The sequence below is a fragment of the Bombus flavifrons genome, chromosome 16, assembly GCF_040668555.2.
Source record: "Bombus flavifrons isolate JBK064 chromosome 16, iyBomFlav1_principal, whole genome shotgun sequence".
Taxonomy (NCBI): Eukaryota; Metazoa; Arthropoda; class Insecta; order Hymenoptera; family Apidae; genus Bombus; species Bombus flavifrons.
In genome coordinates, this window is record NC_138457.1 from 5,723,798 (window position 1) to 5,748,205 (window position 24,408).

At 33.6% G+C, this 24,408-nt stretch overlaps 3 protein-coding genes and 1 long non-coding RNA gene across 8 annotated transcripts; 1 reads left to right on the forward strand and 3 right to left on the reverse strand.

Annotated features, from left to right (window-relative positions):
* Nucleotides 1-777: 777 nt before the first annotated feature.
* Nucleotides 778-5,897, reverse strand: LOC138188452 (vesicle-fusing ATPase 1-like). Of its 2 annotated transcripts, XM_069130239.1 has the most exons (10): nt 5,692-5,886; nt 4,446-4,665; nt 3,829-4,053; nt 3,134-3,761; nt 2,333-2,557; nt 1,941-2,240; nt 1,569-1,859; nt 1,312-1,496; nt 1,068-1,226; nt 778-981 (listed from the first exon to the last, which is right to left on the reverse strand). In XM_069130239.1, exons 2-10 carry the CDS (start codon nt 4,454-4,456, stop codon nt 864-866), a joined length of 2,142 nt encoding a protein of 713 aa, XP_068986340.1. In that variant the 5' UTR covers nt 4,457-4,665; nt 5,692-5,886; the 3' UTR covers nt 778-863. The 2 variants fall into 2 exon arrangements, with proteins under 2 accessions (XP_068986340.1, XP_068986339.1); XM_069130238.1 differs by lacking the exon at nt 4,446-4,665 and having other exon boundaries at nt 5,692-5,897.
* Nucleotides 5,898-6,176: 279 nt separating this feature from the next.
* Nucleotides 6,177-24,183, forward strand: Rim2 (replication in mitochondria 2). Of its 4 annotated transcripts, XM_069130247.1 has the most exons (8): nt 9,080-9,215; nt 10,902-11,087; nt 12,220-12,494; nt 19,548-19,666; nt 21,956-22,169; nt 22,607-22,864; nt 22,971-23,097; nt 23,171-24,183. In XM_069130247.1, the coding sequence occupies exons 1-7, from the start codon at nt 9,175-9,177 to the stop codon at nt 23,063-23,065; spliced, it is 1,188 nt and encodes a 395-aa protein (XP_068986348.1). In that variant the 5' UTR covers nt 9,080-9,174; the 3' UTR covers nt 23,066-23,097; nt 23,171-24,183. The 4 variants fall into 4 exon arrangements, 3 of the variants coding, with proteins under 3 accessions (XP_068986345.1, XP_068986348.1, XP_068986346.1); XM_069130244.1 differs by lacking the exons at nt 9,080-9,215; nt 12,220-12,494; nt 19,548-19,666; ... (2 more) ...; nt 22,971-23,097; nt 23,171-24,183 and adding exons at nt 6,177-6,421; nt 6,571-6,727; nt 6,791-6,988; ... (1 more) ...; nt 7,360-7,707; nt 7,766-8,035 and having other exon boundaries at nt 10,902-10,988; XR_011175503.1 differs by lacking the exons at nt 22,971-23,097; nt 23,171-24,183 and adding an exon at nt 22,252-22,381 and having other exon boundaries at nt 22,607-22,748.
* On the reverse strand, nt 9,151-11,821 carry LOC138188460 (uncharacterized). The gene is made up of 3 exons (XR_011175504.1): nt 11,274-11,821; nt 9,325-11,071; nt 9,151-9,237 (listed from the first exon to the last, which is right to left on the reverse strand). It is a non-coding gene; the product is annotated as an uncharacterized LOC138188460 (long non-coding RNA).
* On the reverse strand, nt 17,498-18,932 carry LOC138188459 (peroxiredoxin-5, mitochondrial-like). The gene is made up of 3 exons (XM_069130251.1): nt 18,519-18,932; nt 18,278-18,383; nt 17,498-18,133 (listed from the first exon to the last, which is right to left on the reverse strand). The coding sequence occupies exons 1-3, from the start codon at nt 18,692-18,694 to the stop codon at nt 17,933-17,935; spliced, it is 483 nt and encodes a 160-aa protein (XP_068986352.1). The 5' UTR covers nt 18,695-18,932; the 3' UTR covers nt 17,498-17,932.
* Nucleotides 24,184-24,408: the final 225 nt, after the last annotated feature.

The window sequence follows — 24,408 nt, forward strand, 5'->3', positions numbered from 1 at the left end:
AAATATCAATACTAAAACATATGCATTTACAACTAGAACTACAGCAAACTGTGATGTAGTGATAAGTACACATTAGATTATTGTATGGATATACATACATTACCTATAAATGGAGGCATAAAAATATATGTTTATAATACATGTAATAAACGTTGCTAATAAACAATTACACTTCTTATTATAAAAATTGTTTAAAAAACGTAGCACTAATATGGAATAAACTCATTTTATGGTAGAATATGATAACATTAAAACTAAGGGAAGCATTTTTGTTTATCGTTTGTAAAGATATGTGTAAATTTCATCTCTACATTGATATGACATATAGTTTCATATATAACTAGTGTAGCATAAACTTTCGAAGTTCACACAAAAGATCAATAATTAAAAATTTATATAATAATGTATTGTGAACATTTAGTATTATTACCATCTAACAAAAAATTTCATTCTTTTAACTATTATATCTTTGTCTTTTTACATTTTATATTTTACATTTTTTTAAATTAATGAAATTGCTTTAAAACAAATTATTATCAAAGAGGTACATAAAAATTATATAATTCTAAAATTATGAATACTGTATGTTTGGCAGAATCGTTTAAAAAAATAATAGAAAATACAATTTCTACTAAAAGTATAGTAGAAGGTACATGCATATTTATAAACAATTAAAATGCTTTACGTAAGTATTTCTAAGACATATACATATATACCTCACGTAATTATACTCGATTTTTTCAAGTAATATAGATTTCGTATGTATATAAATGCAAATTTCTTTGTTACATACATATTATATATTATTCCGTAAATCACATCTAATTCATTTCTACACAAATAATTACAGCTTTAGATACTTATTACTCCAATCCACCTTCTTCTTCTAATTTTGATAAGAATTTTGGAACTCTATATTTTGGTTCCACTTGACGTGCCATGTCTATTAAGCATAGCAATTTCTTTATACCAATAAATACTCTGAAAGAAAATATACAAATCGTGCTTGCGATATTCACACATTTAAATAAAAATTAATATTGTTAAATTGTTCTGAATAGACATACCGTTTTCCTTGAAGTTTGGCATGTAAATGTACAATTTCTTTTTTATTAAATAGATCCATTTCTTCTAAAACGCTTAAGAGATGGTCAGGAGTTGATAAATTAGGTACATGAAGAGTTGTACTAAATGCTGATAACATTTCCATGTCCTCTAAAACTTGTCTAGAGAAGATATGGTAATTATATTAATAAAAATATATGTAACTATTATTTTGGAGTATTGTTACATTAACGTTAAGTATTTTACCTGCGGCTTGTAGTACAAAGTACTAATAATTTACGACCACGCGGTGGCTGTTTCTTCAGTAAAACTAACAGCGCTTGTAAAGTCAAGTTAGAATATCGTGGACCAATAGAACCATAATCTAATAAACGCTCAATATTATCAACTAGGATACAACTGAGTTGTGAACGATAAGCATCATCGAATATCTAAACACAAAAAAATATATATTTTATATTATTTATTATATTATAATTAGAAAATATTCAGTTCATATTTACCTTTCGAATTAAAAGACATTTTGCAGATTCTGTAAAACCAACCATATCTTCTGGTGTACATACTTTGACAAACGGAAAATCGGAATTTTTAGCTATTTGTGCAGCAAGTGCTGTTTTTCCACTATTTGGAGGTCCTTCTAACAAAACTGACACAAGACCAGAACCTTCGGCAGAACGTGCCTCTTGAATATATAAATTGCCATCAGACAAAATCTCTGCCACTGGTTTGCCCCAGTTAATAATACCACGTATAAGAAGATGATCTAATTTTTCTGCACTTGTGCCAAATGCCTGTAACATAAAGTAAAGTCATTAAAGCAAATCATTGTAGTTCTTTGTTAATCACACTCGAATTTCTTTTAAATTACTTACAGGTTTAACATCATGTTCCAAAGCATGAAGAAAATCAGTTCTGGAAACCATAAGTTTCTCCATTGCAGCAGGATCTACTTCTACCTTACTAGAAGCTTTAATTAATCTATTCATAGCAGTACTTTGTGCAGCTCTAACTAGACCTTCTAATTCTGCACCACTGAAATTTTTAGTTAATGTGGCTAGTTCTCTTAAATCAACATCTGGTGATATCTTCTTATAATCTTTCATTCTAGATGTGTGAATATTAAGTATTTGGAATCTTCCATGTTCATCAGGCAAGCTGATTTCCATTTGTACCTGCATGTATGCAAATTTTATTTATTTAAGTAATGGTAATGGTTTTCCAAACATTATCTTTAAAGAATATTTAATATTATTAAGAAGAATACCTCTAATCTACCAGGTCGTAGTAAAGCTTCATCAATCATATCTCGTCTGTTAGTCATACCAATAACAAGAATATTATTTAATTGCTCCACACCATCTATTTTTGCGAGCAACTGATTTACGACAGTATCATGAACTCCTGTATTTCCAGCAACACTCCCTCGAGATTTACAAATAGCATCAATTTCATCAAAAATAATTATATGTAATCCACTATTTGGTCCAAGCTAAACATGAAAATTTATTTATCAGTAACCACTGTCGCCACTGCGTGTTTCGCTTTCATATTGGAATCAAACAAAGTTTTCTAGTTTTTCTTGATCCTTTCTTTAGCAAAAATTTCTGCTCTATAATATGCCCATATTAGACTTTCCCCTAGACTTTTAGTTTTTTAAATAAATCGGGAAATGTAAGCAAGAAGTGATGTTTTAGGGGTCTTTTTTGCTTTGATCATTATTTGAACACACTTAAATGTTTATAATGCAATAATAATACACATTATTTTATTTAAGTGAGCCTAAGGAATTTTTTCGTCTCAACCGCAATTCGATAGCTGTTACTGTAAAAGGCATGAAACATCTCCAAAGTTGAAAATGTGCAATTTTTTCATAATTGATTTTTTTAAAAACTGGATTCTAGAAAAACATGGTTTGCAGATTTATATCTAGTACACAAAAGTCTACAAGAATTACCTACTAAAGGTTGCAAAATCGGAAAAAAGTTAAAATTTGTTAAACAATGTAATTTATATTTATAATTTATATTTGTAAAACACGTAATGAAGGTTGAAAATATTTTCATACCCTCTTCTCCTCTTCTTCAGCATCAGCAAATAATCGTCTAACATTAGCTTCACTTTCTCCAACATATTTATCCAAAATCTGAGGGCCATTAACGATTTTGGGTTCTCTAGCATTTAACATAGTTCCTATCTGCCTTGCCATTAACGTTTTACCTGTACCTGGTGGACCATAAAGTAAAATCCCTTTTACGTGCTTACAACCCAGTTGAGTAACAATTTCTGGCGGAAAAACTCGTGACGCGAATGCTCTTCGAAAAATAGCACTGAATTCATTATCCAGTCCACCAATTCCCATTTTTTGAAAGTCCCAATCTGGATTGATAATTGATTGGCGAATAACATTCCCCTTTGCTTTGCCAATAAGGTTTACATTTGAATTTTCTGCCTTTTCAAACTGTATAACAGTGTCGCCCAAACAACGTCCCATTTGAGTTTTTTTAGATACTGTATTTTGTCCAGAACTTATAGCAGATATATCAGCAGCTTCCAAACTTTTAACTACGAGGCCAAGCATTCTTTTATCCTTGAACTGAAACACCAGTTGTTGACCCACGGTGAATGCCTGCCCCGAAAATTGTAACAGAAAATCTTTAGCCATTTCATCAGTATTGTATGGTTCCAAAGTAGTCCTGAAATATCATTACAAATTTTATTATATATGCTATTTTCTTTGCATTTTCCATATAATGCACATACGATTTTTTTTGCAAAAAGTCTGCTTCTAATACAATAGTGCATAAACATTCTGTACTGGAGGTAGGATTAAAATGATATGGTCGAACTTCAATTTCCTGATTAAGGGAAAGAGTGGCCCATTTCCTCTGAAGTAAACTAAATCCAACAGTTCCTCTGGGTACCTCATGATGTCGTTTTATAGTAAATACAAAGTGATGATTTGGTGCAGTGGTAACTTCAATGTGCCTAAAAGATACAATTATGTTGAACTTCATATAATCTGTCAAATAAACTAAAATTATAAATTTTATTATTCTTTTATTGCCTTATTTGTCGATTTTATTATTTAAAACCTTATATTATAAGGTTTTAAATAATATAATTATTATAATATATATATATTATAATATATATATATTATATATTTCGGCTTATATATATAAGCCGAAAGCAGCGTTCACACATTTCTGTATTTTCGCCGCATGTTCAACTCCCGAACAAATGAATTAATGGTTCAGTATAATATGTAATAGCTGTTACTACAGTTACTACTATACTGTTACAAAAGCTTGTTCAAACTATAATGAATCAATCATTTGTTGGCTCAATTGCTTTTTTGTCTAGGAGCATGTACTTACGTATGTTTCATATCCGTGTATACGATGAAATCACCGATTCGGTCGCATTCGACATTTGGTTTTGTCGATGTATGAAGTGATTCGGCAATAAAACCGAATCGGCCGATACATTTTCTTTATCGTACTTATAGAAGAGTCATAGAGGAGAGTGCGTATGAATTGTTGAAAATGGCGAAAATAAATGCGGAGTTTATGATATCGTTGGTGGAACAAAGGCCCGCTATATGGGATAAAAGATTAGATTCATATAAAGATAAAAATTTAAAAGAAGCATTATGGTGAGAAATATACAATTTGTTAAAAGAAGATTTTGATAAAATTAATAGATAAGCAAATAAATTTTCTTAGAGATGAAAAAGAAAATCGTTATATTTAATTTTTTAAAAGTCTTTTGCTATCATTACATATATTCATTATATTCATACATTACATATATTACAAAAATAAGAAAATATATGAATATGTAGACACTTTTTACCATACTCCTCTAGAGAATTAACAAATGAATTTTATGAATGAATAAATTATAGAGATCAGAACTTGCATCAACATAACACATCACCTTTGTTTTAATTGTAAGTCCAATCATTGAATCCAATCATTCAATTACGGATTTAGATCTGACTGCTTGATTATATATAATGATAACAATTTAAAAATTAGTCTTAACCATGCAATCATTTTTTCTTCGAAACTAATGCTTAGTCTCATAGTTGTGTTCTGTTTTGTTAAATCTTTTCCATGCTTTTTAACAGATGATCAAAAGCAAATATTCATGTACAAAAATAATTAAAAAATTTTATTTCATCCCTTCTTAATTGAGACATGAAAATTTGATAGGAACCCAATTGATATATATCATTTTCAATAGGATATATCTTTCATTGATCCTTTTTTTGTGACATATTGAAAAACCATGAAAAATTCATAATGAAAAAATATTCACGTCCATTTTGTCAGACTGCAGATAACAAAATAAACAAACAAAAATAGGAAGTAAGCATATGCGTGAGAGTTAGATTTTTGGTGAAGGTACAGAACCGTGTGAACACTGCTTTCGGTCGTTACCAACTCGGTAATTGGGCCGATTCATTGATTTGGTACTTATAACAGTCACATCAGACGATACGGTTTTTTGACTAATTCGATTTTACCGAATTAGTAGGATCGATCAAAAAACCATATCATCTATACTGGTTCTTATAGCTACAAAATCAATGAATTAATCATAGGATGATATCTTTACCTGACATCATCTGGGAAATCATCTGGATTGATTATAGCACAATTTGTAATGCTAAGTTCATCAGTAGGGCACCTTATTGCCTTCATTCTCTATGAAAAAAGTAAATTTTACTATTGAGGAAAGGAATCGCACTTATTGAAAATATAGTATATCACTTTACAGTCTAATACGCAAGACACCAGACTGACAACTGATCGGACTTTTAGTGGTGGAGGATTCCGCATTACGGCGCTGTTACGAAACTCCGAGAAGCGCGCGCAGGGAGTAATAATATGTTATATTTAATATCAATAAAGGAATAAATATTAGGTAGGGAATAGTATTAACAATATTAATAATATTAATAAAGGAGTTAGTAACATCAAAACGACGACATCCTCCTTCATAGCACTCTCTTTCAAACTCTTTCTCTCTTCCTTGCCTTTACGTTAAATTCGTTCGCTGAAAATCAGATTTAAATTTCCTTCTGTTCCGTTCCTCTCTTTTTTCTTCTATCACTATATATTTGACAATTGGTTGGAAACACCTGCGTAATCAATTCCGAATTACATTTTGAATTTTTGATTGTTTTGGAGTATGCAGTTTGGTATTTTTCTTAAGATCTTAGCTCTGTATTAAAAAGATTTTTAATCAATTCCTAAAGTGTCGGAAAGTGTCGAAAAGTAAAAAGCTAAAATAAAATGGAAGGAGCCGATGTTTTGCACGTGGAAATCTGTCAAAATATCGACAGGTATCACCTTCGTAGTTCTTTTTTTACAATTAACGATTTTTTACGATTACGATAATTTATGTTTCAATTGGAATATAATTCTTTTATCAACTTTGTGCGCTATATTTTGAATGTTAAATCCATTATAAATAATAATATTTGACTTTCAGCACACTTTCTATAGAAAAAATAGAGAATTTAGTATATGCTGAAATAAATGCATTAGAGGATGTTGCTTTAGATATCATTATGTATGGAAAAGACCTGACAAACTCCACTTTGCAGACTCATATTGATTCTATAATATGCACTTGCAGTCATGGAGAGGTAAAAATTTGAAAGTAAATTTAATTGCACACACAAAGAACGTTAGTAATACGAACTTTATAGTTACAGAGAACTCACATGAAAGTGCAAGGAGCTACACTAAAGTTTCATACATATAGGTTAACCACAGAGTCTGCAGCTACAGAGATAATGGAAAATGATGGAGAAAATCTTCCAGCCTCATCCCATTGGATATTACCATCACAAGAATTTCATTATTTATGGGAGAACCTTTATTTTGATTCCAATATAAAGGATAACGTTAGTTGAATATCTTATAATTAGCTCAATTTTTCATAACACCTGAAAATGTTATGTTCCTTTTTTAGCTACTTCACTTTGTGGAAACAGCAATGATATTTGCAGATCATAATATTAATACTAACATCATAAGTTGGAACAAAGTGGTACTATTACATGGGCCACCAGGTACAGGAAAAACTAGTTTATGTAAAGCCCTTGCTCAGAAGGCTGCTATTCGTTTAGGTAATAGATTTACACATGGCGAATTTGTTGAGATAAATAGCCATAGTTTATTTTCAAAATGGTTTTCAGAGGTAATATTACAATAACTTATTAAGGAAATCTTTTTAATTAGTAAATAATAAAATTAAAAATATTACTATTTGCAGAGTGGCAAATTGGTTATGAAATTATTCAATGAAATAAAAAGTCTTGTAGAAAATCCGCAAGCATTAGTTTGTATCTTGATTGATGAGATAGAATCCCTGGCGCATACCCGGAGATCTTGTAATAACGGATCGGAACCCGTTGATTCCATAAGAGTAGTGAATGCTTTATTAACGCAACTAGACCAAATAAAACGATATCCAAATATTTTAATTTTAACAACTAGCAATTTATCAGAAGCCATTGACATAGCATTCGTCGATAGAACAGATATGAAGCAATATATTGGACCTCCTTCGCATCAAGCTATATACAAAATTTATACTTCCTGTCTTAAAGAATTAATGAGGGTAAATAAATATATATGTTTTCCTATTTTGTCAAATGTACTATTTTCATTTTTTTCAGACAAAACTAATGGAACCAGAAGAAATTTATGATTTATCATGTTTAAAAAAGATGGGCTATGAGGAAACATTTCAGACAAAGAACAGTCTTAAATTAATGGAGCTCAGTCAAGAGAGCGTGAACTTAAGTGGACGAGTTTTAAGAAAAATACCATTTTTAGCTCATGCTTTTCATTTGAAAACAAAAAAGTGTACTCTAAGTCGATTTTTAAGAGCCATGCACATAGCAATTGAAAGAGAAAAGGAAGATACAGAAGAGGTATTCTAAGAGGTATTTTTCTCTAATTCTTGGACCTTTTTTACTTTTTTAATGTACTTAGTCTTAACTCAATGAAAGATTTAGTATTATATTTATTTAATACTTTTCATACCATACATTGCTTTTATGACATAAAAATATGTGTGCATTTTATTTAAATCTTTCTAATTTTTTATTTTCCCTTCCTGTGAAAACTTTTGATAATTGTAATGAAGGTCATCGAGGTCATTAGGGCGGAAATTCTCATAAATAATGATTCAAAGGAGAACGGCTAAATTTGTATTACTTCAGAGATATAAAATTCTAGTAAGACATCATTCTAAATCATAAGATATAAAAATACAATCATTTATAGTAAATGTGATGGGAAGGTTGTAAAAAATGTAGGTGAGGTTGACAGCGTCTCGAAGTACATTTAATACATTTCATTTGGTTTTGGAAGTAAGTTATAGTAGTTATTAGAATATTTGCTCGTAATACCACACTTTAATTTATCGCGTTTTGTTATTAATTAATAATTTGAGCAATGTGTTTCTACGTACTATATAAGTACCGACTTTTTTTTACAAAATAGCATTCGAATTTTTGTATTTCATGCATTTATTTCGAAGTTATAATCTTTTGAAGTCAGAAAGTTCCAATTCGTCTTTCAAGACACCATTAACTTTATCTACGTCTTTTACAACTTACCCATCATATTTGTTCTGAATTATGTGCTTTAATGATACCTTCAGATTTATAGAATGATCCCTTATTAGAATTTTAATTACCTAAAGGGATACAAATTTGAACATTCTTCTTTTCAAATTACAAAGTTCCCGCCATATGAATCTCGATATCACCTCGATCGCGAAGCATTCGATAGTCACGACCTCTCTAGTTTCGTGATAGGCTATGGTAAACGATGCGCCATACGGTTGCGATCAATGCAATCAGTTGTTGCCGGGCTGTTGAACGTATTGGTGGTGTTTTTCGTTCGCGCTTTTTTAATTTGATTGTCGAGAGAAGAGCCAAGTTAACTATCGAAAGAATAATACATTGCAATTGTACGCAATTTCTCTGCGTTTCTCGCATGTGAACTTGACAGTGTATTTTTTGTTCTGTCTTTTCTCGAAGTTAATGTTCTCAGAGTGTCAGGATTAAGTGGAAGAATGTTGGATCGCGATACCGCGATACATCTCGTCGCCGGAGGGTGGGTTTCTCATGTCTTTTTCCTTTATATCATTTCGACATTCATTGAATTTAGATTAGAATTAGGAACTTATATATAACAAAATAACAAATTAAGATAAGGAACTTACGTCGTAGATTGACGCCGGCTATTTCGACGAAAACTATTTATTAACAAAATAGATGTACATGCGTTTTGCGCAGTAGCTATAATTTACAAAAATATTGTGCGCTTCTGGACAAGCGCATTCCTAGAAATTTCTACAGAAACGTGACTCAGGAGAATTCCGTAATGTTGAATGCTGCGACATTGTTCGCCGGCTCGCGGTTGTTACGTCATTCTCAGACTAGCTCGTGTATGTCTTGCTTATGCGTAATTGATCGCTCAAATTTAGAAGCTACGATGTTATTTTCGGCCTGTGTCAGATAATTTTTCACGACTATGTTGAGTCTCGCTGCGATGTATATCATCGAAATTCCTATCTGGATCGAAATAATATCGCGCTTAGTATAATACGCATTATAACCGGCTTCTCAATGAGGGGTACATGTTTTTACGACGAATCTACGTATGGCTTTCTCAAACCGTTTCTTAGACGTTCTACCATTTGCAGTAATATTTTTACGAAAATATTTGAGCACTTTCCACAGAATTTTTTTTATGAATATACTATGTGCATTATACGAATCTTTTTAAAGTTTCGTTAGCACTGTAATGAGTCACGACTGTCATGATTTCAATAACAAAATTTGAAACTAATCCGTAAATATATATAAAAGCCTCAAAACATTTATTACAGATGTACGCATATTAGAAAGGTAGTAAACAGCATGAATAAGCAGACCTAAGCAAATAGTGCTGAAGATGTTCTCACTATATATTGTGGCCTATTGATATAGCGAGTAATTGTCTTTACAAATATTTTGGAAATCTTTGTGAAGTATATGTTTCAAGTAAATATTTTATAGCTTCTATATATATTTTCAGATCCGTTATCAATTTTACCAATATAGTCACGATAGTCGTGTCTGGTTAGAATGTTAATAAGATTTCAAAATGTTTTGTCTAATTAAAAGTCACTGAGCCTTTGTATATGAATTCATTAGACTTTATCGAAACTGAATTCGATTATTCAAGAATTTTTTTATTTAAAAGCGATACGTCTCGTTTGTTGTGTGACATATGCATTACAAATTTAAGAATATATTTACATCCTAATGATAGTGTACGTTGATAATTGTAGAACACGTCTTGTTACCATAAGTTAATCATACTTAGTAGAAAGTTTTCTACCAAACGATTAGCGTTACAAATTTTTTTCTCATTTACACTATGCCAACTATACTTTTTAATCTGTTTTAAATATTTTTAATTACTTTCATTTTATTACGCTTGATTGACAATTTTGTACAGGTGTAGTATATATGTTTCGTTTGATGCGTAATAAGTATATGAATTATCAATTTACAAACATATTGATATTTTAGTGATATAATTTCATCGAGTAGTGCTACAAATAATTTGTCATCATATATAGATACGTATTAACATCGTAGTGTTACATACATATATTAGACGAAATGTCTGAGAAAAGATAGTTTTTTACTTATACAATTTTATCCTTTATTTCAATTTATCAACCTTTCGTATCACTTTCCTGTTGATCTCTTCATTAATTTCTTATTAATTGGATTTTTTATTTCACAGAGTGGCTGGGACGACCGGTGCGATAGTTACCTGCCCTTTAGAAGTGGTTAAAACGCGTTTACAATCTTCCTCATCCGGCTTCTATCCACCCCCGGTGAACAAGGAACTCACTTCTGGTCATGTAACGTGCAAAAGTTTCCCGAAACCGGAACAGAGGAGAAGACTGTGCACTGGAGGGTATACAAGGTAACTTCATTAATACCTCTGTATAATTAATTAGATTTATAACGAAAACAATTTATGACTGTTGTTCTTTTAGATTATTTAAAAATGTAGATCAAATTTAGATTAATATCGAAATTCGAATTTGTTTTCAAAATGAAGAGCATGAATTGATACTCGGAGCACCGATTTCTTCACGAAGCAACAAACCTGCTTATCGTTATTTCAGCGGATCATATTTCTTCTCGTCTCATGCCTGTCTATGTTATACATTAGCTAATTGCGTTTGAAACCCTGTTTACTTCGTCGGGACATTTTGAATTGTACAATGATTGTGACATTAGAGAAGATGGGGCATGCAAACTAAATTTACGTGATGTTCGAACGTGTTCCGAACACGTCCGAGATGGTCCAGTGCCGATGTTCAACTAATTCCTACATTCGCGGCATGCCTGGTTAAAAATAAAGCCTCGACCAAGTATATGCGTCGCGTTGTTGATTCTAGAAATCCTGACAAGTGTGTTCTTCTCAAGAATTCAAGCTTCCAATACTTTTACATTAATTTTCAATTTTTTATAGAATTAATTGATTCACACTATTGCCCATAAGTAGATTGCAGATATTCATGCAATTTCATATTTTTATAAATATACCTAAAGAAATAGAATCCAGATGCTTGTTTTGTTTATTAAATATTACAACAAATAAATAAGTGCTCTACTTTAAATACTTCGGATATTTTTATATGACATAAGTATTTTGTAGATTTTTTAATCTTCCGTAGTCTAGCCATAAGTATTAAATATCAGCTCTTGATAATTGAATACTTTTCATTGCTTTCAATTTATATTTATTGTATTATCGTCTAGTCTAATTTTTTACATCATTTGTATAATGCGTGTCATATAATATAAAATACTAGATATAATAAAACTTGATAGGGTATTTTTAATAAATACAACGATGTCCTATAGTACTTTATGGTCGATAGTGTGGTTTAACTTTGTACGCGTTAGATTAATTTGTGAAGCGAGAAAAATATGAAAATATCGTTAAAAAAGCTGCGATGGCAGAACGGAATAAAAATGAATGGAACTTTGTATGTTTAATATTTGTATGTTTAATATTTAATCGAAATTCACCATACTGATTCCAGGCACGCTTTGGTTGCTCTCTCTCACTTTGGCGCGTCCTCTTCTCCAGGAGGTTCTCCCCATAGTCACTCCGTGCCCGGTGTATACCAATGCATCAAGTATATCGTAAAGAACGAAGGTACTCGTGCCCTGTTCAAAGGATTGGGCCCCAACCTCGTAGGAGTCGCACCATCCAGGGCGATCTACTTCTGCGCCTACTCGAAAAGCAAAGTCGCGTTTAACGCGATCTTCCCCCCGGACACCGCTGTTGTGCACGTGTTCTCCGCATTCTGTGCCGGTAAGTTTATCGTTCTACTTCCGTTCTTATCGATCAGACTCGTATTTTCATCGGCTCTGCTGCAGCTTGATTCCGATGTGATTGATTTTAGCTACTGCTGTGATGTAATGTATGTCTTAAGCGGAGGAGGAATGATTGAGAAGCGTTACTTGAAAGCTCGAATGTGTTGTGCATTACAGATGATTATATGAATGATAATTTGATAGATCACAAATAGGTATGTTACTAAAATGCCTGCACAGACGGGATTATTAAGGACTATTTTATCGTTTCAATGTATTTTCGGATGAAATTTCTTTCCATTCAAATCAGTCTTAATGGGCGACTTTTTTAAAGCACAGTGCTATACAAATTAGAAAATTGACAGTACCATCGACGTTGATCGTTTTCCATCGAATCAAAGAAATCTTTGACGATTTACGTAGTGGAAAATGAAAAGAGCAAGTATAATGATTGAAACGTAAAATTGCATCTTTGAATAGAACGAAGACGAATAGCTGAGCACAGAAATAGATGTATGTATGTATATATGAAGATCTAGCTGAGGCATCGGCCGACCAGGCACAATGCGTTAGGATCGCGTAGTCTGTTTCTTTTCTCTCAGAACAATCAAGGCGTCTACCGATAAGGAGCTCAGTGGGGTCATGTCGCGCGTCACTCGCTGTTATCTAGTTGAATGGACTGCCGTAAATAACTGGTTCCAATCATTGCTGTTTCTGATCTCTTCTAACGCGATAACATGACATTACATTCGATTCTGTGTGCTTGATAATTCACATCGTCTATCTTATTTAGTTATCGTATAACAAAGAACAAAATCCTTGTGAATTTGTGTCCTCGTGGAATCTCTCGAAATACTTCCACAGGAATTCTTATCATCAATTTGTTCTATAAACGTTTGCATAATATAAAGTCAATTATCTGAATGAAAATTGTTGTTTGACATTGATAATATCATTAATTAAGCGATGTTTATTTTAGTTCTCAGAAATTGTGATGAGTAATTGCAATTAATTGAAGAATCTGCTTGGCTTGCTTAATTGGCAGATAACTCTTATCCGGAAAGAACAGAACTACAAGTGCCAGATTATTCTTTTGGATACTAATTTCTCTGCAGGGGTGCTGTGTGTAACACTCGTTGTATCCAACAATCCACAGTAGAGCCAGTAATTAATAAAATTGGTCAGACAAGAAAAGGAGCCCGATTACGGTATGTAATTTAGTTTATGCGTCTGATGGCACGTAAACTCCTTCTCGAAGGGTCTTCCTTTCCGCTTGGTCGAAAACGTGCGGCTGATCACGTAGTCGCCTAACAGCTGATTTTTCATCAGCTGCCCCGTACCAGTGACCCAGTTTTTGCCCATTCGAAGTGACTACACAACTTAAGATTTCATAATTCGAAACTGACGCTCTATTTTTTTAATCCTTTGCATTCGTTTCATTTCTTTGATGTCTTGATTCTTCAGACAAATGGAATTTAGTTGCTTAAAGAAGTCTAAAAATCGTATCCAATATAATTTTTAGAATCTTAGATCTTAGTTTTCCATTGCACATTTTTCTCGAAATAACAAATATTCTGTATCTTCCTCTACTACTTCGAATCTTCTTCGCTGGATTCTCTGTTTCTGTTAGGCTTACGATCTGTCAGTCTTGCTCCTTCTTCACGATTTACTTCATCTGCGTACAATTGCATCCAAATGGCTTTGAAACACTCGCTGTTGTAGTACTTATGGCTCTCATGCGTCCTTGCATCATGGTTGCATGTGACAAGAAATTTGCGAAGGCTTAATTTGATGTTCCTGAAGTCTCCGTTATTTTCCCTCTAGATCATTTTCGGAACGCGATGCCTCGTGACTATCTTGTGATTTCACGACTGAAAGATTCTTGATAAAGAAAATTTATTAGTGACTGGATAACAAAATTGACCTGAATATTTTAGTCAATATAATCAAACACAGAGTTAAGTATATTTTTAATATTTCATATCTGTTTCAATATTTCATATTTATCTTATTCTTCTTAAATTTCATTTATGTCTTTTCTTGGAAAATCAAACGAAATATATCGTGTTTGTCATTTTTCTACATAATTTTAGCCAAAATTCGACTACATCTGATAATGAAGATCACAGATACTTGGTAATGAATGCTTAGAAAAAAAGCATGGTTTATGGATTGTCGGTTTAAGTCGTATATAGCCGACAGGTAGAGCGGTCATTGAAATTACATGGCTGTTTAATGTTAAAAATAGATCTCTTCAATGAAACACCACTTTTACCTGACTGGCGACAGCATTGTTCTCTTCAAACTTTTTATCAAGCCGCTACGCCTCTTCTGATTTTTAGTTTCCGCTTTGTATGATGTTTCTCGAGATTGGTTTGACTGTGATTATTTGTCTCACGCGACCGATAATGCTTTGCATACACGTTATGCAAATTTCTATTTACATCACTGGCGCATAACAAATGCGATCGTATACTTGCAGCTAAAATGTGTAACGAAATTGAGAAAGATATTGTTCAAATAGGAGCGATTATGGAAATCATCGAGCGCCTATAATTGCAAGTTCGGGTGTTTTGTCAAGTATATGATCTAGTTCTAAGCTGGTGAAGTTACTAGGTAGCATATTTTGAATGTTTACATGGAAAAGAAATTTTCCCTATTTATAAATTGGTCACTAAAGACTGGGATTGTTTATTGGCCGTGTCTTGAGTTTGCAAGCAGATATTCCGTTCTATTGACCCAGTTTGTAATGACCCACGCAGGCAATCATCCCGGCCAACGCACTGTTTACCACCGGTGCATCGCTTGCGACGCGACGCGTCCGGATTACGTAAGCATTTTGCACGCGTCCTTCGAATCTTGAAATGCTATTAACCTACTGTGACACTTGGATTGGAATATGCGAGAATTAATGTATCGGAGATCTTGGCGTGTTAGAATATTAGAATAACGAAGATCGAGATATTTCAATATTGGAAACGTAGGGATATTTAAAATATTTGAAATAGTGGACACTGGAATATTTGGAATACTGAAATACATGTAGTGATAATGAGGTGTAGATACAGTGGCTCACGAAAGTATTCGAACATTTACTACAGAACTTTTTTATGTATATACTATGTGCATTGTACTGCGTATATGTATATGTATATGTGTTGATATGTGTAAATGTTTATATATATATGTACGATATATATAGTGGATACGTGCATAGTGATAACCTCGTTTATAACAAGCTGTGAACCTACAATATAAATAATACTATGCTGTGTACAGAACTTTTTAAAACTTTATTAGCACTGTAACGAGACACTACTATCCTAATTATAATAGCAAAATTTGAAACCAATCGGAAAATGTATAAGGCCTTTATCGCATGAAAAATAAATGAAAAATTAGTATAAAGCATGAATAGTAGTCTTAAACGTATGAATAGTAATGAAAATGGTTTCACTATATGATATTATTATATATGCGTCTTATTAATGTAGTAAATAATTGACTGTTAACATACTTTGATAGTTCTTGCGAAGTATATGCTTTAAATAAATATTTTCTAAATAAATAACTTCTATATACATTTCCAGTTCCGTTTCTAATTTTTCCAATATTAATCATAGTCTTGTCTCGTTATAGTGCTAATGACATTTCAAAATATATACATTATATGTACATAAAATATTTTTCTGAACCACTGTATATCTGGTTCCCACGGTTTGATGATTTTTAAATCCTGCAGTTAATATTAATATTAATCTTTCAAGTACAAAAGTTCACCAAAACTACTATAACTGTTAGAGTGCATCTTTAAGTCCAGCATCCAAAGTAACTCAAAGTGTGTCACCTAGGAATCTCGCGCTTCAAATCGATATGCGGCGGTTCTAGTGTTTCCCTCGACAGTGAGATAGGTCAAATAGTATTTCTCAGATTCTGTTGAGCTCAAGTATCTGCTTATTAGTACACGAAAGAATGTCAAATAGCTGTAACATGGCATTACGCATAGAAACAGCCTTAAAACTATCTCGAACGTCTTGACACCGTATATGTACGGAAAATGAAGGATCAATAAACAAGAAATATTATCGTAAATGTATTTTACGTTACTACTGTATTTATGAAACACGTCAAAGATGAGGACAAACTGTTGCTCAGTAAGAATTTGCTTCTTTTTTTAAATCAGCGTGAACGTGCCATTACGATAAGATAAATTTATAATTCGCAATAATTTACGGAAGTGTATGGCGAATAACACGCCACGTTAATCGCGTATAATCTCGCGTGTTCTGATTCGCAACGCTGTCGGATGAAAATTGACGAAGCGTGTTTACGATGGAATCACGTTGCACTTGTGACAACGTGCAAAAGTATACACGCGGGAAGTCATCAATTGCCGGACTCCACTGGAATGCCGAGCACTGCGTACTGCGTGCGCTAAGCGATACTTGTTTACAGCTTATTTTAGGTTATCTGTGACGATTCTCATCTACGTTGACCTTGATTATATACCTGTGTAACTTCGTTCTAAGATATTACGTATATTCGATGAATTTAAGACAAGAAGTTCAAGGAAATTTTGCAAAGAAAATTATTGGGAATAGGGTTATTAATAAACACAAAATTTCTGGACTTTGAGCTTTGTAAGTCTAAAAATTGGAATTTTTCAATCTTTAAGTCCGATGATTTTGGAAATTGAAATTTGTCAGTTTACTCATACTCGGACACAGCAGTATCTCCGTATTTGTATGCTTCGTACAAAAGGAAGTGGTAATATTGTATTGCTCATTGTACAAAGATATGGATTATTTGTTATAGGTAAAGAATACATAAATAATTTCTTCCTAACAATAGCATGTAATTGTACAATAGATTTTTTAGCAAAAAATTGTCTGATTTCCAGGTCCTCGCTAATATTAGAATATTTGTTTACATTCTGCGATCCAGCAATTCTTGGAAATTAAGTTTTCGAACTTGCGGAATAGATTTATTTTGTATAATTAATACCAGGGATAATTGACGCCGACATGTTTATATGTAGTACACCATGAGATTTAACATATTACAGAAAAAAGGATAAAAGTTTTCGTGAAATTGTACCATTATTAGCATTAATCATAGCAGATATTATTAAAGAATATGAAGAAGAAGATCGCATCGAATATAACCAATTAGCTGTTGCGACCTCTTTCAAAAGTGTGTACTTAAAATGTGTCGCAAAGAGTAAGCGATGACGAGTATACTTGTCAAACACAGCTAACTGGTTATGAAACGAGGAGGTCAACCTTTTTTTTTATTAAAACTCTATTGTACAATTAAATGTTAGCATTAGGAAGAAGATGTTTACGTATTTTTATGCTGCGATAAATGATCCATATTCTTGTATAATATGCGAGTAACTGTAAACACTACTTTTATTCTTATGCTGCTACACCTATGCTAAGTACAATATGTAGGAACACCATCTGTTTGTAAGCACATAAGTTTCACATCGGGTGCGTCTATGAATAATTCTTTTACAATGCCATTCACGGTGGCCATGGAGTATCTTCTACTCCTGGTGCCTCCCAATTCCGGGATATCCACGTCCATTCCTATGGCTTTAGTATATGATCCCGTGGGATCTGCCAGCATCCTAACCTAAATTTCAACGAATCTTCTATCTTATACTATACTTAAGTGAAAGTCGATCTTATTACTTTCATACAGAAAATTATGTTACAGCTTCGGAGCCAATAACCCTACAAATCTTAGAAAGTCATTATCATTCATTGACGTCAGTACCTTATCATTTGCTCCTTTGGCATTTCCCCAAGCAGACATCACGAATGGATCATTCACAGACACGCAGATTATCTCTTCAAAGCCAAAGAATTTCAGGTTTGTCGATCTGAATTAGCAAACAAGTTTCTGTATATTACAAAATTAAGTGAAATTATCGCTCGTGTTCTGAAATTCTTTTTGCAACAGTCAAAAATCACGATAATAATTACAAGAGAGTTAACAGTTATGCCGAAGACGTTACTTTTCGATAAATCCTCTGAGATGGACCCTAGAACATCCTGGAACGAAAGCCCCAGGGACTCCAAAGATGATGGCTTTCTTATTAGCAACCAGATCCAGAATATTTCTTCGATTTTCCGGTAGAGCTTCGTACAAGATCACGCTGGGCAATTTGTCGCCTTTTCTAATTGCAGGCATTTCCGTGTAAAAACTAGGACAGTTCTGAACTTCGCCACTGATTTCAGAGTGATTAGGAACACGTGAAATAACTATCGATTCATTTGTTCAACTCGACGTCCTCGATTCTCGTAAACGTGGATGGGGTGAACATCTAACGTATAAATTCGTTTCTGACTTCATCGCATTTCATTGTCCATTGAAAAGATCGATTGTTGTCGTAAGTACGATAATTTTAGAAGTTGGCATGTTTACAGGAATCAGTGGATCGATCGGGGAATTTCTGCCAGCGACAGACTAGATTTGGATTCACGAAAAAGAATTCAACCCGTCATTCGTTTCTTGGCTCGAATGTATTCGTTGCTTGTTAGATGGATGGCGCAACTGCTATTGAATTACCATAGACATTATCGAGTTATCTGTGGTCATAGTCGTTCCACAGCGTTTGTTTTAAACGAATTTATTATCTGTTAATCGGCTCTTTAAAGGTCTACGGTCTAAAATTAGACCATTATCAGGAAATACAGCGTGGCAGTTTTGCATCTTACTACTCTATTCTTCTCCAGTTCTTTTGTTTGGAATATCGTAGCACGAGACTAGATCAATTTGAAAAGAGATAAATTCCTGCAACTTTGGATGTAAATATTGAATTGTTTTTTTCAGGAGGATATTCTTGGATATTTTTTTTTGTTTTTTTAGTATGTTTTCTTAGCTGGCACGTTGCGTTGGCGGTCTAAGCATCGCTTCTCCAAAGACCATCTTCGAGAAACAGACTTTAGGGAGCCAGTAAATTAGCTCTTGAAGAGGGCTCAGACAGTCGCAGTTCGCCCCACACGTACTGATCGGATTAAAGACACGTGCATTCATTTTTCAGGTTTCGTGGCATGCACGTTGACAAATCCTATTTGGTTCGTGAAGACCAGGCTGCAGCTGGACCATCGAACAAACAAAATCACCGCTATGGGGTGTGTGCAAAGGATATATCGCCAATCGGTACGAAAATTCTCTTCTGAGGACACTCCTCGTTCCATGAGACATGTCATATTGGAACATCTTGGAAGACTTTTTTTAATCTATTATACCATTGCATATGATCAGTAGCGTATCATCGGAAAGTTTCCCCACCACCCACAGTCAAACACACTGGTACACGGTCTGTGGTCGACACTGTTGCATCCTGAATCATCAATTCACTGATTAGATAGCCTCTGTAATACTATAGGGGTAACGAGATCTAAACAACATGTTCCTGACATCGGACAGGGGAACTATATTAACTGTATTCTGATTTTAGGAAGCAGGGTATATTTAAGGTTGTAGATCCCTCTTGGGACTGGGAGAGCAAGGATGAAAGAGTTTGATAGTATGCTCTTGAGGCTGAGATTGTACTTCGAAAGAACAGAGAGTATGTGGTGAATGCTGTACAACAATTTCATTTGTTTTCTTTAAATTAAAACTGGTTCTGAGGCTTAGGAAATGCGAGACCTTAAACCTGTTGTCGATCGAAAGTCAACATAACATAATGTTGCAACTGTCACGACATACAGTGTACAACCTGATTCGGTAGCCAACGATATTTTTACGATCATAGATGCATAGGATCCGAGTGCCAAATATATCTGGATCTTCAAGATTTTCAGCATAATTCATTACAGAATGATAAAATCGCGTATCGTTATCTAGAGCCATAATTTAAGTAGGAGCTCTTCGAACACTTACTATAATGTAAACAAAATTTATTTAGCATGTCAAATCGTGGTGTCATTTTCGTATGGTTTGATTACGTCTCGCAGACGTCGCATTTGCATCGCAATTGCAGCAGAGCCAATTCTAAAATTGTCCCTACGTACTACGAATAGTTAAAATGCGCCGAAAATATCTTCTAGATGAGAAAACAACGTTTTTCTTTATGGCAAGTAATCTATTAGTTCATACTGCGTCATGCTGTCGGGCTTTTTGTAGCCGGCGTCTAAGTTATGTTAGTTTTGTTTTTTTTCGTTCAATAAAAAGAGACTGGAACTGTTGTTACGTAAAAAAGAACTAGTAGAACTATAAAGCTGAGTTTATGAATAGGATAGATATATTTTGATAAGCGAATAAATTATGTATGAAGCATACACAAAAGCGTAAAAAACTATAAATTTTAATAGAATTCAGCACTTTGGCTACTTATCATTAAAAGATTGGACGAAACAAGAAAATTCTCATAAATAATAATCGCGAGAAGAAATGAACGGTTTGTTAGAAATTATAGGGGGGGGGGGGGAATTCAAGCAATTTCTATGGTGCAATATTATCAAGCAATTATATACTTTCGCTTTTCTCTCGCTGTGATCGCACAACACGCGTGTACATGCAGCGATAAGGTTGATTAGGTAGACAGTTTTCTACGATAGAATCCTCCGTTCATAACCCACGTCTTTCCATTCTAGCTTCTCTACGTCTATTTGTATTATCATATCTGTTAGCGAGTTCCATTTTCGCCTATACTATATTGTTCCTGAAAATCAGAGAATTTCATATTCAAACAAAAAGGTCAACATTTTCTGAAGCACTTACGATGTAGATATTAATTAAATTATTGAAATATTATACTTTTACGATTTCTTTTCTAATATAAATCCAGTCAATAATTTTAATTCACGGAAAATTCCACTATCGCGTGCTTGCGAATCAGAGACAGAAAAGTAGCAATCAAAAAGTAATACAGCGTGAATGGTGGCTCCTAAAGAAGGTTAATTTTGATAGCTCGATCATAAATTGTATCAAGTTATTATTCATCCTCGAAATTTAACGTCTGCCTTATCTTTGAGTGCAAATATCTCTGGTACGCACTCTTCAGATAATTTCTTTATTGAGAACATAGTATGTTCCTTAATCCTTTGACAAGTTTAACAAACTGGTTGAATGTATAAGTACATGTATCATGTTTTTATCGAATATTTAATTTTAAATTCATGATACTCTGATTTTCTTGAGCTTCTTACGCATATAGCGAAGCAGCGCACTCATTTTGCCAACAAATTGACCGTAGCGTGTCAAGAATATACATATTTGAAAAGAAGATTCTCGTATGACATATTTACCAGTTTAAAAATAAGGAATTATTCTTTGGCTATTTAGTTACAGCTCTCATTGTTGGCAGGCTGGGTGTTTTAAATTACCCAAGACTAACAATTAACAACATCAGACAATCTCACATTCCTTCCATAGGAAACTAGGAGTATGATAAGTCTTAATGGTTGATGAAACTCGAGTTAAGACTATATATTGTATTTTCAGGGTATCCTGGGATTCTACAAAGGCATTATAGCCTCCTACGTAGGAATAAGCGAGACTGTGATACATTTTGTGATCTACGAGGCCGTGAAGGCCTCTTTAGCGACGTACAAGCCCAGCAGCGCAAACAATCGCAAAACATTGCGCGATTTCTTAGAGTTCATGGCGGCGGGCTCGTTCTCAAAAACGATCGCCTCCACCATCGCTTACCCCCATGGTAAGATCGGCTGTATTGTATAATTCTGCCATCACGAAATGCAAGCTTCTGCTTCCTCCTTCAATTATGCTCTATTTTTAAGGCATTGCTCAGTGAGTTGGCTGTGGTTCAAGAGCAAAGCACCCAGTTTGTGCGAACTTCCTCACTCGCAAAAGCCTCTCTAGTTCTTGCAAACATCCTGCGCACTAGTACAACACGTCTCCACCACACGTGTAACTGCGCTTAATGTATCAGAATCTCAAAAAGAGGACTAGTTGCTTGGAGAAGGAATAAATTTATTTTAATTCTTTTAATAGAACAGTTTTAGTATCAATTAACTTCCATTTCTCCTGACAACGAGTTCCTAAAATCAAAGAAACGATCATTTCAATTTAAGCAAATAACTCTGATGTGGTTAAACTAAGATATAGTAATTAAAACAATTTGAACTGTTCCAGAAGTAGCAAGGACAAGACTTAGAGAGGAAGGTACCAAGTACCAGGCTTTCTGGCAAACGTTGAAGACTGTACACGCTGAGGAAGGGTTACACGGTCTGTACCGTGGTCTCGGTACTCACCTAATTAGACAAATTCCAAATACGGCGATTATAATGGCAACATACGAAGCGGTGGTATACTTGCTAAGCAGGCACTTTCACGAACAGGCGATGAACATGAGCAACGGAAATGAGTCCAAGTTCTACACAGAACCGAAGGGTAAACGAGAATTAGCCTAGGACTTACTCACGGCCCCTGAATAATGGGCCAACAGCTCGCATCTTGTGGCGAGTTTTGAAAAAGTTACGTCTGTTTCGAAAAAAAGAAAATGAACAACAAGAACAACAATGCCATCCAAGAGAGCGTCCAGACGTTGGGAGAAGCCATTCGGACACGCGTTCCCGAACTTGGGGACCATGATGGCCGATCAGGTCCAATTGAACATATGGAAGGTAGCAAAATAGGTATCACAGCTCTGCTGTGTGGTCTGTAAGCGTAGCAAAAAGTAGTCCTTCCTCCTTTCAGGTAGCGTACGTACGTACGCGAGGAACAGCCTAAACTGTCTGTCTGTACCTTCGTCGACACATTCATACACACACACGGAGGCGGGGATCGTGAAGCTGGATTAAACGAGTCGGTTACATAGACTCAGAGTGCGCCGAGAGTAAGATTATGTCACCTTCTCGTTACTATTAATCTGCTAACTGGCACTTTCATTGTGGAAAATTGTTTTCAACAAATAATCTGTTTTGTTTCTTACAAATGTAGATATATTTTTAAAAGATAACATTAAGAATTACTAGAAGGTGAATTAATTTGATTTATCTCTTGAAAATGTATATAATTATAATGTATCACAATTAAATTATTAAATTGAAAATATTGATAATTTTGTCTTTTCCAGTTAACAGGTTAATGAAATCATTGAATTATGTTGACTGGCAATAACAGTAGTGCCAAAAGATCAAGTTTGGTCTCTAGTTGTTTCTAAAAACTTTCGAAACATGAGGAAAAAATTGAATTTCAATTGTAGCTTAGAAGAACTCTCTGGCCTAATTTTGTACTGATTAACTGTAATTAACGTAATCTAAAAAAAAAAAAATGATCTCTAAGGTTAAATACTTAAAATTCATGGTCCTCGTGTTTCAGTATGGTAGAAACAACTCATTTCCATCTGATACAGTATTGCGATCTTTCTAGAGCAACATGTACACTTGATTTAAACCAAAAGTTATTGTTAAGTATGGTGTGAGAGACAGGTTGCTCTCGTCGGATTCTTCGTATCCATTTCTACTTTGTTATTAATTATCAATTATTCCGGTTAATGATTAAAAAAAAATATGATTATTGTCTTGCGCTATTCTTCCCAACGAAAAAGAAAGTTAGGGAACGATATCATCATAAATATAAATTTTCAAGACGATAAAGGTAGACGATTATTGTGTTTGCTTCTATTCATATTAGAGTAGGAAGATTTATTATTATTACTATTGTTATCCGTCATGACATAAATCACTTTTCATTATTTTTAAATAATTTTTAAAACATTTTGTTATCAATTACGTTAACAATAAAAAATAAGAAATTAAAAATGTATATAAAAATTGGATAACAGTCTTTTTTTGCATGTAAAACTTGTAAAACAATGAGGAGAAAAAATTTACTATATTGAACATGTCAAATATTACCGATCGTCAATTTCATAAAATCATAATAATCTAGAAGTCGTGTATATAAAACAGTAAATCACATTCTATGTTACA

Excerpts from the sequence above, each read along its gene's own strand:
- Rim2 (XM_069130244.1), top strand. The coding sequence starts at position 6,372 with ATGGAAGGAGCCGATGTTTTGCACGTGGAAATCTGTCAAAATATCGAC. Across the intron at positions 6,422-6,570 it reads ATCTGTCAAAATATCGACAG|CACACTTTCTATAGAAAAAA; the intron begins GTATCACCTTCG and ends TTTGACTTTCAG. Across the intron at positions 6,989-7,056 it reads ATTCCAATATAAAGGATAAC|CTACTTCACTTTGTGGAAAC; the intron begins GTTAGTTGAATA and ends TTCCTTTTTTAG.
- LOC138188452 (XM_069130238.1), bottom strand. The coding sequence starts at position 5,777 with ATGAAGGCAATAAGGTGCCCTACTGATGAACTTAGCATTACAAATTGT. Across the intron at positions 1,497-1,568 it reads AATGTCTTTTAATTCGAAAG|ATATTCGATGATGCTTATCG; the intron begins GTAAATATGAAC and ends TTTTGTGTTTAG. Across the intron at positions 1,227-1,311 it reads CTTTGTACTACAAGCCGCAG|ACAAGTTTTAGAGGACATGG; the intron begins GTAAAATACTTA and ends TATCTTCTCTAG.
- LOC138188459 (XM_069130251.1), bottom strand. The coding sequence starts at position 18,694 with ATGCCTGCAATTAGAAAAGGCGACAAATTGCCCAGCGTGATCTTGTAC. Across the intron at positions 18,384-18,518 it reads CTCAGAGGATTTATCGAAAA|ATCGACAAACCTGAAATTCT; the intron begins GTAACGTCTTCG and ends TTGCTAATTCAG. Across the intron at positions 18,134-18,277 it reads CCAAAGGAGCAAATGATAAG|GTTAGGATGCTGGCAGATCC; the intron begins GTACTGACGTCA and ends GTTGAAATTTAG.